General features: G+C 47.4%; 1 protein-coding gene across 4 annotated transcripts in view; it reads left to right on the plus strand.

Moving 5' to 3' along the window:
• The window catches only part of KANK4 (KN motif and ankyrin repeat domains 4), a 198019-nt gene that overhangs the window by 151152 nt on the left and 28292 nt on the right, over window positions 1-18575 (plus strand). For all 4 annotated transcript variants that reach the window (XM_073593826.1, XM_073593828.1, XM_073593827.1 and 1 more), the window contains 2 exons: window positions 2913-3000; window positions 8793-9012. In XM_073593826.1, the coding sequence (XP_073449927.1) occupies window positions 2913-3000; window positions 8793-9012 (308 nt within the window). The remainder of the gene's footprint in view (window positions 1-2912; window positions 3001-8792; window positions 9013-18575) is intronic.

The raw sequence follows: 18575 nt of genomic DNA on the forward strand, positions 1-18575 counted from the left end.
AATTTTTGCGATAGGAACAAGGGACACCTATTTGCAAAAGTATGTAGGCATAGAACACACCCCCTGCCACGCCCCCTTAAAGGAGAATTATACTAAAAAAATTATTAGTTAAACCCACAAGTGCTTTTTTTTAACCTTTACTATTTCTTTACATTGGCTTTTGACATTTACCAATGTAGAAATTAAAAAGATGGATGAAAGGTTTAGCACTGGAAAACACTATTTGAAAGATAAAAAATGCATTTTATATACAACTATAGAGATCAGACCAACATGGGGGACAAATGAGGAGGAAAGAAGGACAGAGGGACTTTTACGAATCAGGGACAGTCCCTCAAAATCAGGGACAGTTGGGTGCTGTGCACAGTACATTACAGTTTGTTGTGTATGGGGCTGTGTAGCTGCAGACCGGTCAGGGTGCCCAAGCTGACCCTTGCCCACAGCAAAAAGTGCCTACAATGGACACATGAGCATCAGAACTGAACCACAGAGCAATAGAAGGAGGTGGCCTGGTCTGATGAATCAAGTTTTTTTTCTCTTTTACATCATGTGAATGTCCGGGTGCGTCACTCACCTGGGAAAGAGATGGCTCCAGGATGTAATATGGGAAGAAGACAAGCCGGTGGAGACAGTGTTGCTTTGTCTAGTTCAGTCCATGCCTCGATGGGTCAAGGCTGTTTTTGGAGGCAATAGGGCAACCTACTCAATATTAGGGGGGCGCATTTAATGATATATTAGTGTATATATAAAGTGTTATATAGCAAAGATTCTTGGCACTCACAGGACTTTTTCAAGGTGTTGTGCCCCACCTGCTACTATGCTCCCTTGCTTTCCTTCCTTCTGGTCAGTACCAGTTCATGTACCTTCAGACATCAGATCAGCCCCAATTCATGCACTATCATACCTCAGATCAGCCCCAATTCCTGCACCTGCAGATCAACCCCAGTTCTTGCACCATCAGACCTCAGATCAGCCCCAATTCCTGCACCTTCAGATCAACCCCAGTTCCTGCACCATCAGACCTCAGATCAGCCCCAATTCCTGCACCTTCTGATCAGCCCCAGTTACTGTACTATCAAACCTCTGATCAGCCCCAGTTTCTGTACCCTCAGATCAGCCCTAATTCCTGCACCTTCAGATCAGCCCCAGTTCCTGCACCAACAGACCTCAGATCAGCCCCAATTCCTGCACCTTCTGATCAGCCCCAGTTACTGTACTATCAAACCTCTGATCAGCCCCAGTTTCTGTACCCTCAGATCAGCCCCAATTCCTGCACCTTTAGATCAGCCCCAGTTCGTACACAATCAGACCTCTGATCAGCCCAAGTTGCTGCACCATCAGACCTCTGATCAGCCCAAGTTGCTGCACCATTAGACCTCTGATCAGCCCCAGTTCCTGCACCATCAGACCTCTAATCAGCCCCAGTTGCTGCACCATCAAACCTCTGATCAGCCCAAGTTGCTGCACCATCAGACCTCTAATCAGCCCCAGTTGCTGCACCATCAGACCTCTGACCAGCCCAAGTTGCTGCACCATCAGACCTCTAATCAGCCCCAGTTGCTGCACCATCAAACCTCTGATCAGCCCAAGTTGCTGCACCATCAGACCTCTAATCAGCCCCAGTTGCTGCACCATCAGACCTCTAATCAGCCCCAGTTGCTGCACCATCAAACCTCTGATCAGCCCCAGTTCCTGCACCATCAGACCTCTAATCAGCCCCAGTTGCTGCACCATCAGACCTCTGATCAGCCCAAGTTGCTGCACCATCAGACCTCTGATCAGCCCAAGTTGCTGCACCATCAGACCTCTGATCAGCCCAAGTTGCTGCACCATCAGACCTCTGATCAGCCCAAGTTGCTGCACCATCAGACCTCTGATCAGCCCAGGTTGCTGCACCATTAGACCTCTGATCAGCCCCAGTTCCTGCACCATCAGACCTCTGATCAGCCCCAGTTCCTGCACCATCAATCCTCTGATCAGCCCCAGTTCCTGCACCATCAGACCTCTGATCAGCCCCAGTTCCTGCACCATCAGACCTCTGATCAGCCCCAGTTCCTGCACCATCAGACCTCTGATCAGCCCCAGTTCCTGCATCATCAGACCTCTGATCAGCCCCAGTTCCTGCACCATCAGACCTCTGCTCAGCCCCAGTTCCTGCACCATCAGACCTCTGATCAGCCCCAGTTCCTGCACCATCAGACCTCTGCTCAGCCCCAGTTCCTGCACCATCAGACCTCTGATCAGCCCCAGTTCCTGCACCATCAGACCCCTGATCAGCCCCAGTTCCTGCACCATCACACCTCAGATCAGCCCCAGTTCCTGCACCAGCAGACCTCTGATCAGCCCCAGTTCCTGCACCATCAGACCTCAGATCAACCCCAATTCCTGCACCTTCTGATCAGCCCCAGTTTCTGTACCCTCAGATCAGCCCTATTTCCTGCACCTTCAGATCAGCCCCAGTTGCTGCACCATCAGATCTCAGATCAGCCCCAATTCCTGCACCTTCTGATCAGCCCTAATTTACGCACCATAAAACCTCTGATCAGCACCATCAATAATGCAGAGGTCTTGAATGCATACCTGCTGCAGATGGCATTTTCACTTAGAGGAGGAAGAGGGTGGTCAGGTGGGCTACTTCATGTTGTCCAAGAACGTCCACAGCCACCTGCGGGCCTTTGCTGGTGCTGGTAAGAGGACCGTCACTTGAACATCAGGAAAGACGATGGCCTGAGGCCAGGCTTTATAATTGGAAGCGTAGTAAGCTGTCAATTACAGCCTATGACCTGGTGCTTCTCAGTGTCCACATGGGCACACGTGCCGTAGTTTGCTGAGTCCTGTTATTAGATATGATGTTCTTGGGCATTTTCAAGCCAAATACTGTCACTTCTCATAGGTTTCTTCTCTTCTCATAGGTTTTCGGTGAGTGACGCATTCCGCAATGAATGTCAGATCCTAAACAGTCATCTTTCAGAACTGAGGACCACCACAGATAACAAACTGGTACGCATGTCCTTCAATGTAATCTCTTAGCGTTGGTTTCTCTCGCCCCCGGCTAGAGATCACAGCACTGTGTAACGATTGGATTTTTAATTAAAAAGCGCTGTGTTCGCTGCTTGTGTTGCAGGCTAAAGACAAAGGCTTGTTAATAGAATTTGTAGTATAATTAATCTCATAAGGCCACAAACTTCCTGCTCTTGCAGAAGGACAGAAATACCGAAGGGCTAATATAACAGGGCTGTGTAGAAAACACCGTTCACAGCTCACCTCTGATTGCTGTTGCTGCAGGGCGGTGAAATTGGGTTGCTTTGGTTAATTGTATTTTCCACATGATCATAGTGTTGTAAAATAGATTGAGAGAGTAAAAAAAAAATGTTTTTTATGTTATTTTGATGCTGGTTTTTCCGAGTGCACGCCAGTGGAAAACTGGCTTCTGTTAAAGCTGAACTCCAGTGACACGTACAGTACCTTGAAAAAGTATTCACACCCCTTGAAATTTTCCACATTTTGTCATGTTACAACCATCAAATGTAAAAGTGTATTTTATTGGGATTTTATGTGATGGACCAACACAAAGTGGCACATAATTGTGAAGTGGAAGGAAAATGATAAATGGTTTTCAACATTTTTTTTTTTACAAATAAATATGTGAAAAGTGTGGCGTGCATTTGTATTCAGCCCCCTTTACTCTGATACCCCGAACTAGAATCTAGTGGAACCAATTGCCTTCAGAAGTCACCTAATAAGTAAATAGAGTCCACCTGTGTGTAATTTAATCTCTGTATAAATACAGCTGTTCTGTGAAGCCCCCAGAGGTTTGTTCGAGAACCAAACAAACAGCATCATGAAGGCCAAGGAACACACCAGACAGGTCAAGGATAAAGTTGTGGAGAAGTTTAAAGCAGGGTTAGGTTATAAAAAAAATATCCCAAGCTTTGAACATCTCACGGGGGGGTGTTCAATTCATCATCCGAAAATGGAAAGAGTATGGCACAACTGCAAACCTACCAAGACATAGCCGTCCACCTAAACTGACAGGCCGGGCAAGGAGAGCATTCATCAGAGAAGCAGCCAAGAGGTCCATGGTAACTCTGGAGATGCTGCAGAGATCCACAGCTCAGGTGGGAGAATCTGTCCACAGGACAACTATTAGTCGTGTTCTCCACAAACCTGCCCTTTATGGAAGAGTGACCAGAAGAAAGACATTGTTGAAAGAAAGCCATAAGAAGTCCCATTTGTAGTTTGTGAGAAGCCATGTGGAGGACACAGCAAACATGTGGAAGAAGGTGCTCTGGTCAGATGAGACCAAAATGTAACTTTTTGGCCTAAAAGCAAAACGCTGTGCGGCAGAAAACAAACATTGCACATCACCCTGAACACACCATCCCCACTGTGAAACATGGTGGTGGCAGCATCATGTTGTGGGGATGCTTTTCTTCAGCAGGGACAGGGAAGCTGGTCAGAGTTGATGGGAAGATGGATGGAGCCAAATACAGGGCAATCCTAGAAGAAAACCAGTTAGAGTCTGCAAAAGACTTGAGACTGGGGTGGAGGTTCACTTTCCAGCAAGACAACGACCCGAAACATACAGCCAGAGCTACAATGGAATGGTTTAGATCAAATCATATTCATGTGTTAGAATGGCCCAGTCACAGTCCAGACCTAAATCCAATTGAGAATCTGTGGAAAGACTTGAAAATTGCTGTTCACAGACGCTCTCCGTCCACTCTGACAGAGCTTGAGATATTTTGCAAAGAAGAATGAGGAAAAATGTCCCTCTCTAGATGTGCAAAGCTGGTAGAGACATCCCCAAAAAGACTTGCAGCTGTAATTGCAGAGAAAGGAGGTTCTACAAAGTATTGACCATTTATAATTTTCCTTCCACTTCACAATTATGTGCCACTTTGTGTTGGTCTATCACAAAAAATCCCAATAAAATACATTTATGTTTTTGGTTGTAACATGACAAAATGTGGAAATTTTCAAGGGGTATGAATATTTCAAGGCACTGTACAACTTGCTTCTCTTTAATAAGACCATGAAAGAGACCATATTGTCTAAGTACAGGCGAGAACGTTTAGTTACGGTTGGTGTCAGAGCTGGTAATGGTGCTTTTCACGTGGATGTATCATCAGATCGACAACATTTTAATCCTCCCGTCAAGTCAGGTCTGTAAATTAAAAGCCTCTCCTGATCTCTTTCACTTATTTGCCCTTTTCAGAAGAAATTATGTAACCGGTTCGGCAGTTCATGTGATTAGCAGGGAGAGTTCCTATTAATAGCACTTTCATGCTGGTAATACTCATTATATTCATAATGGAGATAGAGATGCAGTCATCTGAGGAGTAATCTTGTAAGTCACACAGAGAATCTCTGTACCCCCCGAGTCCTAACAATTTCCGCTGTTCCAACACATAGCCTAAAGCTAACACTCTAAGTTTAAAATGGTAGCCTCCAGCTTAATTCCCTTCCCCCCATATTATTACCTAATGCTATGCATCTTGTCACCGCAAGCCCAACTGTGGCCATTGTTGTGTCCCCTCTCTGTGTTTGTTTTTTTTATCAATTTGCCATTTAATTTTTTTTATACTTGCCTTTTTCAGATGTCTTTTAGTAGCCACTGATAGGGTCTTTTTAGCTGTCTTGGCAGTCCTGCCACTGATCATCAGCGTAAGGGGGCACTTTTCACATATACAAGTGGCTCTTCTCCCAATGACCATTAATAGAAAGGGACCCTTTTCTGACTGACCACTAATATAAAGGGGTTGTTCTTTCACTGATCACCAGTTGCATCTCCAGCTTTCATATTTGGGGGGGGGCACATGGGGGGACAGGGACAAAAGTAGGGGGGCAACTATAAAATGTAATTTTTTATATATATATATATATATATATATATATATATATATATATATATATATATATCTTGGGGCCCTCTGCAGTGAGCTCCCTTTCTACTGTATTGGGGCCCCCCAGGGTGGCAGAAAACAAGAGATATATGTCACCAGCATACCAAGAAAATATAAGGGTCCAAAGCAGTGGGAGAACTATCAGGGTTGCAAAGGTTGTCTTGCCACCGGGCCCTGGTGTTCTGCCACTGTGGGGTTCCCCAGCCTCCTCTTGCTGTCCTGCCCCCGCTATTGACAGCACTGGTCTGGCATCTCTTGGAATTTATAGGCTGGTTCTCCTGTCCTAAGGACGGGCGAAATCAGTCTGTTTTTTCAGTAACTGAGAGTCCTGGTGGAGTCCTTCCTGCAACTCGCTCTTCTTCCTGCCAATGAAGATGCAGGGGAAGGAGCAGATCGGGCGGCCGTGGTTGTGTGAGCGCTTGCATTACGCAGTGTCAGCGAGCAGAGGGAGGGGGGAGGAATCACCCGCAGGAGCTGACTGGGGACGCTCTCCCTCTCAATAGAGACTGTGTTACTCCAGTGGCGGCCCGATCAAGATGCGGCGCATCCGCTACAAATGCAAACAAATACATTGCCTTTTTGTAAAAAAAAAAAAAAATTCTTTTTTTTCAAATTGGGGGGGGGGGGGGGGGGGCTTACATGGTGGGGCACAGCATAATGTTGGGGGGGGGGGGGGGTCAGGGTCCCCTCTGCCCCCCCCTAGGGACGCCATTGCTGATCACTAATATAAAAAAAGGTCATTCTACTTCTGACCACTAATCCAAGGGGGTGTTTCTCGCACTGACTACTAAAGTACAGGGGTCCTTCTCCCACTGACCACTTTTATATGAAGACCCTTTTCCACCTGACCATTAATATAAAGGTGGCTTCCTCCCATTGACCAGTAATATAAGGAGGTCCTTCTTCCTTGACCACTAATATAAAGAGGCCCTTCTCCTCCTGACTGCTAATTTAAGGGGGTTCTTCTCCCCCTGAACCATAATTAGGGGTCCTTTTCCCTTTGACCAGTAATGTAAGGAGTTCCTTCTCCCCCCTTGACTACTAACATAAGGGGGGCCTTCTTTCACTGACCATTATTATAAGGAGGTTCTTCTCCCCCTTCCCACTAATATAAGGGGGTTCTTTTCCCTCTGATTACCAATACTGTATAAGGGGGTTCTTTTGCCACGAGCCACTAATATAAGGGTGTTCTTTCCCTCTGACCACTAATATAAGAGGTCCTGCAATAAGGGGGTCCTCTTCCCTCTGACCACTAATATAAGGGAGGCCCTTTCCCACTGACCACCAGTATAGGGTCTCTCCTCCCACTGTTTTTCTCCCACTGACCACTAATATAAGGGAGTCCTTTTCCCTCTGACCACTAATATAAGGAGGTCCTTTTCCCACTAACCACTAATATAAGGAGGTCTTTTTCCCTCTGACCACTAATATATGGAGGTCCTTTTCCCTCTGACCACTAATATAAGGAGGTCCTTTTCCCTCTGTCCACTAATATAAGAAGGTCCGTCTCTCATTGACCTCTAATATAATTGTTCTTTCTCTCACTGACCACTAATATAAGGGGGTCCTTCTCCCTCTGCCCACTAATATAAGGAGGTCCTTCTCCCTCTGACCACTAATATAAGGAGGTCCTTCTTCCTCTGACCACTAATATAAGGAGGTCCGTCTCCCATTGACATCTAATATAATCGTTCCTTCTCTCACTGACCACTAATATAAGGGGGTCCTTCTCCCTCTGCCCACTAATATAAGGAGGTCCTTCTCCCTCTGACCACTAATATAAGGAGGTCCTTCTTCCTCTGACCACTAATATAAGGAGGTCCGTCTCCCATTGACATCTAATATAATCGTTCCTTCTCTCACTGACCACTAATATAAGGGGGTCCTTCTCCCTCTGTCCACTAATATAAGGAGGTCCTTCTCCCTCTGTCCACTAATATAAGGGGGTCCTTCTCCCTCTGACCACTAATATAAGGAGGTCCATCTCCCACTGACATCTAATATAATTTGTCATTCTCTCACTGACCACTAATCTCATTGGTCCTTCTCTCACTGACCACTAATATAAGGGGGTTATTTTCCCGTCGACGACTAATATAAGGAGGATCTTCTCCCACTTGCCACCAGTGTACAATGGCACTTTTCCCCTTGCCACCAACATAAGAGGACATTTCTCCACTAGACACCAATCTAAGGGGGTACTACAATTTTCCCTGGGTGTGCTTTTTTTTTTTTTGTCACTATTTATTATTTTTGTTATTTGTAATACCTTATCAGGTTCTGTGAAACATAAAAAATATTTCAAGGGTTCTCCTGTGTTAAAATGGTTGAGAAGCACTGGGCTAGTTGATGTTGGGTGTCCTCCAGCCAGGAAACGAGGTGGGCTCTATCTGGCTTGCTGCAGCTTCTAATGCACATTTGTGAGAAGCTCACAGTGTGCAGTGAAATCAGATAAAGCAATCTCAGTCCAGGAGAGGAGCCGGTACACACTGTGCAAGACTGGAGGGAGTGCTGGAGTTCAGCCTTAACTTGACTGCTCAAGAGGCAAAGAATTAGCAGCGATACTCTCCGAGCATTTATTTACATTTATTTACATGGTGCTTAGTGTTTAATTCAAGATTAATAGCCTTTTAGAGCCAAGGCCCTCATATGCTCCACATCTCCGCAGCGACCTCATCTCACACCTCCTCTTCCCTCTGTGAAGAATTTCAGTATAAACATCTTGAATGAGCCCCAGAGAGATATGCTCCACAGATGCTATAAATATTTGATGGATGGCGAATCTCTCAGAATGCTGTGCTGTGGTTATCTTAGCATTGTTTGGTGATAGACATCACACGGTTTGGCCGGAGTTGGTAACTAATAATAACCGTTGCAATGTTGTAGAGGCAAACGCTGTACACAGTCTGCCAAGAATGGTTCCAGGTCTCCAGCCAGAAGTCGTCATCCCCGGATCTGGTGTCGGTTTATCTAGACGCGTTCAGATCGATCAGCCCCCAGCTGCTGCAGATGGTGGTCAACATCGCAGACGAGAACGGCAACACCTCCATGCATTACAGCGTATCGCATTCCAACTTCGCCATCGTCAGGCTCCTACTGGACACAGGTGAGACTCATTTTCCTCCATGTAATTAAAGTGGACCTGTCATTTTCAGTGGCACAACTAAAAAGTTATGCCAGTTATTTTATGTTATTTATTTTATACTGATGGAAAGTGAACATAACTCTTAAAACCAAGTGCCCTTACCTTCTTCACAATGAGGTAACCACAAGCCTAATGCCTCACATACTTGGGGAGATTTACTAAAACCGGTGCATCTGTGCATCGTAACCAATCCAAGAGTAATCACTCTGTTCTCTACGAGCCGCGGCTCCCATATAGTAGACCAGGGGGTGTCAAAACTTTCTAAACAAAGGGCCAGTTTACGGTCGTTCAGACTTCAGAGGGGCCGGACTGTGGCGAGCTGAAGTAGAAAATGTCCTGGTGTCAGTGGGAGTAAACAGTGCCAAGTCTTTAGTGGCAGAAATAATTCCTCATTGTTGGTGTCAGTGAGAGGAATAGTGCCCCATCATTGGTGTCAGTGGGATGAATAGTGCCCCATCATTGGTGTCAGTGGGAGGAACAGTGCCCCATCATTGGTGTCAGTTTGAGGAATGGTGCCCCATCATTGGTGTCAGCGGAAGGAATGGTGCCCCATCATTGGTGTCAGTGAGAGGAATAGTGCCCCATCAATGGTGTCAGTGGGAGGAATAGTGCCCTATCATTCGTGTCAGTGGAAGGAATAGTGCCCCATCACTGGTGCCAGTGGGAGGAATAGTGGCCTATCATTGGTATCAGTGGAAGGAATAGTGCCCCATCAATGGTGTCAGTGGGAGGAATAGTGCCCCATTATTGGTGTCAGTGGGAGGAACAGTGCCCCATCATTGGTATCAGTGCGGGGAATAGTGCCCCATCATTGGTGTCAGTGGGAGGAATAGTGCCCCATCATTGGTGTCTGTGGGAGGAATAGTGCCCCATCATTGGTGTCTGTGGGAGGAATAGTGCCCCATCAATGGTGTCAGTGGGTGGAAGGGTGGCCATCATTGGTATCATTGGGAGGAATAGTCCTTGTTGGTGTCAGCAGCAAGAATTATGCCCCCATTAATGGCGTCAGTAGGAGGAATCTGGGCCACAGTTTGGAGACCACTGTAGCAAACTATAGTTCTTGCAGTTGCCAGGTCAGTGCAAGCTGCTAGAGTAGAGCTCATTGCTTTCCTCCATGAATTGATTTGCCAGCCCTAGAGTCAATAAGGATTACTTCTGGCACATGCAACGGAAGTGAAAGGAAAAGGTACATTTTGGGGAGTGAGAGGGAGCTTTGCAGAAGTGGTTATTCAGGTAAGTAATACTAAACACCAATGCTGCAAGTTCTTATTCTGCAGTTCTGGAGGTTTTTTGTGCAGTGCTGAATGTTATTGCTGGCCCTGACACTTGCTGGGGGTTATTGCTGGCCCTGACACTTGCTGGGGGTTATTGCTGGCCTTGACACTTGCTTGGGGTTATTGCTGGCCCTGACACTTGCTGGGGGTTATTGCTGGCCCTGACACTTGCTGGGGGTTATTGCTGGCCTTGACACTTGCTTGGGGTTATTGCTGGCCCTGACACTTGCTGGGGGTTATTGCTGGCCCTGACACTTGCTGGGGGTTATTGCTGGCCCTGACACTTGCTGGGGGTTATTGCTGGCCTTGACACTTGCTGGGGGTTATTGCTGGCCCTGACACTTGCTGGGGGTTATTGCTGGCCCTGACACTTGCTGGGGGTTATTGCTGGCCCTGACACTTGCTGGGGGTTATTGCTGGCCCTGACACTTTCTGTATTTACCATTGTCAGGAACCATAAACAGACAGAGACAGTAAGTGCAGTTAAAATCACGCATTCAATAAAATGGCAAAAATAAAACTGTTCAGGAATGTAGTCAAAAAACAGAAGCCAGAATTTGGATGCCAGAGCGCTTTGGAAGCGCTGCCTATTAATTTAATTGGGCAGGGCATTTTGGGAGCGATGTATACAGCACTCCTAAACCGCCCCAAAGATGCAGCTTGCAGGACTTTTCATAACGTCCTGCAAGCATACCACCCCAGTGTGAAAAGACACACCGACATGAATGGGAGGTGGTTTTAAGGCGCTATTTATAGGCTATTTCTTGCGCTAAAACGCCTGAAAACCGCCTCAGTGTGAAAGGGGTCTTGCACATGCCGAGCGTAATCTTTGGTGGCCCTTACACCTGCTGGGAGCTATCATTGTTGGTCCCCAATACTTGTTGTGGATCATGATCCTGATATTTGCTGGAGATTGTCATTGCCGACCGTGACACTTCAAGGAGGTTGACATTATTGGCCCTGACACATGCTGTGTGTTAATACTGCTGGTCCTAACATATAGCTTTGCATACCCTTATACATAATGAAGGTTTCGGTGGGCCGTGTCTTTTGCTGGTGGTTATTACTGGCAGGGACAGTCTTGCTGAGGGTTATTATTGCTGCCACCGACACCAATAATTGGGCTTATTTTACTCCCATAATCTCATCAGTGTCCCCCCCCCCAGGCTCTATTTTGTCTAAACCATTGATGGAAAGCTGACACACTAAAAGCCATACTCCGTGAAGAAACCTCTACCTTTTTTTGACCACATCTGTTTTTTTGGCCACTCCCACAAACGTGCGGCATCCAAAGCATGCTGCGTTTTTCTTTATCTAGGTGACAGGTGTCTGGGAACGTAACCCCCCTACTTGTACTACCAGCACAGCTTTTTTTCTTTTAAATCTGGAGCCAATCCCCCCCCCCAATGTTATGGAGATGTGAAGGTGTTCTGTAGTCCTAACAAACTTCCTGCCCTAAGGTGTACAATACCTCCCAACATTTTGAGATGAGAATGAGGGACACCTACTAGCAAACATATGTAGGCATAGGACACGCCCCCTGCCACACCCCCTTAAAGGAGAATTAAACAACAAAAAGTTTTATTAAATCCACAAGGGCTTTTTTTTTTACCACTACTATTCCTTTTTATTGGCTTTTACACATTTACAAATGCAGCGATTTAGAATTTGGATGAAAGGTTTAGCGCTGAGAAACACTTTTTGAAAGATAAAAAGGTAATTTTATACACAACTATAGAGATCAGACCAAAATGAGAGACAAATGAGGAGGAAAGAGGGACATTGCTCCAAATCAGGGACAGTCCCTCGAAATCCGGGACAGTTGGGAGATATGGGTGTACTGCTGCTACTTGGATACAGTACAGTATAAGAGTATAAATAGTTATACACACAGAAACCTTAGAGATGCTAACCTGAGGTACAAAAAAAAAATAGATCATAACAAAAACTTTATTTTATTTTTACAAGATTTTAAAACCATATAAAAAGGAGTTTTGAGGTTCATAAAAATACACGTCTCAGCGTTTCACTTATATTACATTAGTACCCCCCATAGGTATACTTCAACTGCCAACAGATCAGTAAACTTAGATGTCTTTAAAGTCATGAATATAAACATTGTTTCCAATCACTTGTAGCTGATTTGAGCGAGTTTGGGGCGGAGGAACTTTACTGGCCTGCAGAGTTCTGACCTCAACCCGATAGAACACCTTTGGAATGAATAAGAGCAGAGACTGTGAGCCAGGCCTTCTCATCCAACATCAGTGCCTGACCTCACAAATGCTCTTCTGGAATAATGGTCAAACATTCCCATAGACACACTCCTAAACCTTGTGGACGGCCTTCCCAGAAGAGTTGAAGCTGTTATAGCTGCAAAGGAAGCCAACTCAATATGGAACCCTACGGACTAAGACTGGGATGCCATTAAAGTTCATGTGCATGTAAAGGCAGGCGTCCCAATACTTTTGGTAACACAGTGTATGTATACACGTATATATCTTCCAGCCTGATGAGGACCTGCAAGGCCAAAGTTAGCTGACATCCTTCAATATGTGGTGGGATGTGAGGCATAGTGGGTGCAAAGATGGTGAAAGTCATTGGGCGCCAGACACTTCTTGGATGCAAAAGAGGTTTTATTTCTTTTAACAGTTCTATTTGTATTTTTGGGGGAAAGATGGTTAAATATGTATTAAATATATAGGTGCCCCCAGCAGGCCAAGGGATTAAAGAAAACCCCTGCCCATTGGCCGATACCCATAACCGAACCTTGGGTTGGCCTTCTCATATCCAGTACCACCAAGTACCCGGCCACCTAGTGGCAGAAGAGAAAAGTGCAACAAGGCCAAACTTAGGGAGAAATCAATAGATCCCTATCAATTAACCAGGATAACTATTCTTGGCAAGTAAATTTGTGAGGAGCAACCCTGCCTAAACTCCATATATATATTCTTCTTGGTGCACTGCAGTTTAATTGGAATATAGTGCATAGACAAATAACCAGTCCAATACGTTTATTATTATATTATGATACAGTACAATTGGTGAATATTGTGAATCTAGGGCAGGAAGTGTTTCTGGCAGGATCACCAGGGGAAAATAAAGGAAAGCGAAGCCTACAAAAAACAAATTCAGCCACCACATCTGAGGACTAGAGAAGCTGCAATAAATACAATTTTCTTCTTGGGTTTAGATACACTTTAAAGTTGAACTTCTGTAATTTTTTTCAACTTTACATTTATTAAATCTTCTGCCCTTGTTGTTGTTTTAACTTTGGATACTAAAACATTTTTTTTTTTGCCAGTAAATCCCTTATACAGCCCACTTCCTGTTTCTTGTCTGGTCATTATGACATCATGCACAGCTCTCTCCCCCCCCCCTCTCTCTCTCTCCCCTCCCTCTCCCTCTCTCTCTCTCTCCCCTCTCTCTCTCTCTCCCTCTCCCCTCCCTCTCTCTCTCCCCTCCCTCTCCCCTCTCTCTCTCTCTCTCCCTCTCCCCTCCCTCTCTCTCTCTCTCTCTCTCCCTCTCCCCTCCCTCTCTCTCTCTCTCTCTCCCCCCCCCTCTCTCCCCCCCTCTCTCTCTGAGGGGGATGAGTCATAAGAGGGCCAATCTTGTCTGGTCATTATGACATCATGCACAGCTCTCTCCCCCCCCCCTCCCTCTCCCTCTCCCCCTCTCTCTCTCTCTCCCCCCCCCTCTCTCTCTCTGAGGGGGGATGAGTCATAAGAGGGCCAATGAGAGCTGCAGAGCTGGAGGTGTGCCTCTGTGAATCCAGGAAGTGAACAGGCAGCAGCTTCAGCTGCCCACAGTTAAAATGGATGCAGCCAGACTCAGTGGAGGGAGATTTCTGCAGCATATTTGACAAGTACAGAATCACAGTGTATATAAAATAAGAGAAAAACTCACCCAAGCTCTACCGCTATATAGTATAGTTGGTGTGTAGAGTAGTCGGTGCTCTGGCTAATTAAGCTCACAAAAGAACCATAGAAAGTACAGGCCGGCAACTCGACCGCTTCTCTATAGAAAATATTTATTTGAGCATTACAGCAATAACATCATCCAAAAATGCTGACGCGTTTCAGCCGAAACGCGCCAGCTTTTTGGATGATGTTATTGCTGTAATGCTCAAATAAATATTTTCTATGGAGAAGCTGTGGAGTTGCCGGCCTGTGCTTTCTATGGATCATATATAAAATAATATGCAAAGTGGTTGGAGGGAGGCTTCAGAATGGCAAAAGATGTTTTTATTACAAATTACGTGAGCAGACTGCAGTTCCTCTTTAATCAAAGCTGCAGATTGAAAAAGAAAAAAAATCGAACACCGCTTCTGAAATGACATTAACATAAAAGCTGTTATGCGACTTTAGTGTTTGAGTTAAAATCTACTTTAACAGAAGGATAAACTCCGTGTTTTTTTTTCATACTGATGGAATTGATGACATGTAAATACTTTGTGTTTCAAGGGGGCTTTGGGGAAAAACCTTGAGAGCTTAAAATGAGCTTCCAAGAAAACAAGGGGACTTTGCAGAGAAGCAATTTGATATTTTGCGTACGATTACATCCAGCGTTTATCTCCCGTCATTGGCACTCAGCATTTATAAACAGTCAGCCTTAATTGAAGCATTTAGCGTGATTGGCTGTAATGACGGAGTGTCTGCCAGAGGAAGGAACCCTCAGACCGACATCTGTGCTGGATCAGGTAACAAGACCGAGAACTGGGGAGTCAGAATGTACTCTGCCAGCAGACTTTTGTTCACTAAGAGATAATGGGCTCCCGTCCCCATTTTTTTTTAATCATGTCATTATTAACCGGGACATGTTCCTCATATACAGTATACATGGGGAGGCCCGAAAAAAGCTATTAGTCTGCTCTGCCCCAGAAAGGTGGAGAGCCGTGGAGGAGTACCTGTCATCGTCCGTTCCCAAGGCCAATGCTCTAGGTCAGGCATGTCGTAGTTAAATGGAACAAAACAAGGATTAAGTGTCTGCTGAGGGCTAATTCCAAACTGTATTGCAGCACTTCAGTAATTACCATAACAATAAGAGCAATCTTCAATATTTTATCCCAAGAGGAGAAAGCATATTGTGAAATATTCAACTGCAAAATGATGTAAGGAATTATAGAATCTATTAATTTATAGTGTGACCTGCTAACTCATTTGAGTTCTTTATATGACCCACGAATAACCCGATAGTTTATTTCCGACTCCTTCTTCTTTTATGTCCTCCATGTTTCCATTCCTCCTATATCTCCCACTCCATCTTTTAAACCAGTGGTTCTCAACCTTTCTAGTACCGTGACCCCTTGATAAAATTCCCCAATTGTGGGGACCCCTAACAGTAAAATTATTATCGTGGTGTGGGTTGTCAGCACCCAAGGCAAGACAAGTCATTTGCGCCCCTAACCCACAGACATTTAGCACTCCCCGAGTCCCTTCCACTCGTACAGTAATAAAACCCCTTATGGTAAATTTTAGGATGTACCGCTCTCTCTCTTTGTTCTCATTTCTTTTCCTTTTCTCTCTCTATCCTAATTTCTTTTTTTCCCCCATCCCTATCTCTCTCCATCATTCTTTCTCTTATTCTTTCTCTCCCTTTTTTTGTTCCTCCCCCTCTTTTCCTTTCCCTTCCATGTTTTCTTTATTTTTATTCCTTCTCTTACTTTTTGAGTGGCAGTGCTGGGGGGGGAGTTGGGATGAGTGGCAGTGCTGGGGGGGGAGTTGGGATGAGTGGCAGTGCTGGGGGGGGGGAGTTGGGATGAGTGGCAGTGCTGGGGGGGGGGAGTTGGGATGAGTGGCAGTGCTGGGGGGGGAGTTGGGATCAGTGGCAGTGCTGGGGGGGGGAGTTGGGATGAGTGGCAGTGCTGGGGGGGGAGTTGGGATCAGTGGCAGTGCTGGGGGGGGAGTTGGGATGAGTGGCAGTGCTGGGGGGGGGGGGGGGAGTTGGGATGAGTGGCAGTGCTGGGGGGGGGGAGTTGGGATGAGTGGCAGTGCTGGGGGGGGGGAGTTGGGATGAGTGGCAGAGCTGGGGGGGGAGTTGGGATCAGTGGCAGTGCTGGGGGGGGAGTTGGGATGAGTGGCAGTGCTGGGGGGGGAGTTGGGATGAGTGGCAGTGCTGGGGGGGGGAGTTGGGATGAGTGGCAGTGCTGGGGGGGGAGTTGGGATGAGTGGCAGTGCTGGGGGGGGAGTTGGGATGAGTGGCAGTGCTGGGGGGGAGTTGGGATGAGTGGCAGTGCTGGGGGGGGAGTTGGGATCAGTGGCAGTGCTGGGGGGGGAGTTGGGATGAGTGGCAGTGCTGGGGGGGGAGTTGGGATGAGTGGCAGTGCTGGGGGGGGGAGTTGGGATGAGTGGCAGTGCTGGGGGGGGGAGTTGGGATGAGTGGCAGTGCTGGGGGGGGAGTTGGGATGAGTGGCAGTGCTGGGGGGGGGAGTTGGGATGAGTGGCAGTGCTGGGGGGGGAGTTGGGATGAGTGGCAGTGCTGGGGGGGGAGTTGGGATGAGTGGCAGTGCTGGGGGGGAGTTGGGATCAGTGGCAGTGCTGTGGGGGGAGTTGGGATGAGTGGCAGTGCTGGCGGGGAGTTGGGATCAGTGGCAGTGCTGGGACAAGGCCATCTGGTGCCCAGAGCGAAGATGGCAAACTGCGCCCCCCCCCCCCCCCCCCCGGTATAAAGAAAGAGTCAGTGTCCTTTCAAAACCAGAAAACACAAAAAACAACACAATACTGTAGCTGCAGCCCCGTCGCAGTATATCTTTATATTGTAAGTTCACTTTATAGAAAATCTGTAAGGTAAACTTACATTGGACCCCCTCCCCATCCCTCCCAGTCCTGCTAACCTGGAGTCCAGCGATCCCCCGCACCGACCCCTTTACATTACACATCACCCTGCATATCCGGACTCCTTTACATTACACATCACCCTGCATATCCGGACCCCTTTGCATTACACATCACCCTGCATCTCTGGACCCCTTTACATTACACATCACCCTGCATCTCTGGGCCCCTTTACATTACACAGCACCCTGCATATCCGGACCCCTTTACATTACACATCACCCTGCATCTCTGGACCCCTTTACATTACACAGCACCCTGCATCTCTGGGCCCCTTTACATTACACAGCACCCTGCAGCTCTGGGCCCCTTTACATTACACAGCACCCTGCAGCTCTGGGCCCCCTGCATGTTACACAGAGCCCCCTTCAGTATAGCCCCCCCGTTCAGTGCAGACCCCCCCTTCAGTGTAGTCCCCTGTTCAGTGTAGCCCCCCCGTTCAGTGCAGATGTCCCCTTTTAGTGTAGCGCCACATTCAGTGCAGACATCCCCATTCAGTGCAGATGCCCCCCTTTTAATGTAGCCCCTGCTTCAGTGTAGCCCCCCCATTCAGTACCTCAGATCAGCGCTGCGGCGCATGCTCAGCAGATCCCCTCCCCCTGTTTACACATAAACAGAGAGGAGGGGGAGAGGGGGAGGCGGCTTCACTCTGCTCGGCTTTGCCTGTGTGACATCCCGGATCGCACAGGCAGACAGCCCGCGGCTGCGAGAGGAGAGGATGGTAGGTGCAGCGGTGTCACCCTGCACCCCCGTACACCCCCTCCCCCTCGCATCACAATATAGATTGCCTCTCCCTGTGCCTGTTACTGCGCCGCTGCCTAAAAGCGCTGCACTGCCACCGCTTCAATCACGGAGGAGGGGCCAGCCTGACACCCCCCCCCCCCCCAGTGTGTGGTACACGGGGCGGCCCGCCCCCCACTTAGTACGCCTCTGCACAGCTTTGCAAGCGGGTGCAGGTCTGCAATGTTGTAGGGGCGGCCGGTGATAGTCACTTGCCCAGAAAGTTTAACATCACACTGCCTGCCAGCGCTGCGCCCCCTTCCTACAATAAATTGCTCTGCCCAGGGCACCCGCCCCTTCTGCCCACCCCTTGAACCGGCCCTGCTTGCAGCAGTGACACCTATGCCGAAATCAGGAGATGGTGTCTCCTCCAGCCCCTCCCACTTCACATTCCTCACCAGTCAGCTGACCTCTAGTCTTTGCCCCCCCCAGCCATGCCGTCAACTGAATGGTCGGCTGCAAAGAGGCTGTGTGGGTGGCCGCGGGCTCCAGGGACAGCCTTGGGAGCCACCAGTTCCCCTGGACTTCTAGCCACATACAGTACTGTATACACCAGCAGCTTTACTGTGTACACCAGCGGCTTTACATGGATGAGCACCAGACTCCCTGACGTGGGATATATACATTGTGGGTGTAATTC

The sequence above is a fragment of the Aquarana catesbeiana genome, linkage group LG07 (assembly GCF_042186555.1).
Source record: "Aquarana catesbeiana isolate 2022-GZ linkage group LG07, ASM4218655v1, whole genome shotgun sequence".
Classification (NCBI taxonomy): domain Eukaryota; kingdom Metazoa; phylum Chordata; class Amphibia; order Anura; family Ranidae; genus Aquarana; species Aquarana catesbeiana.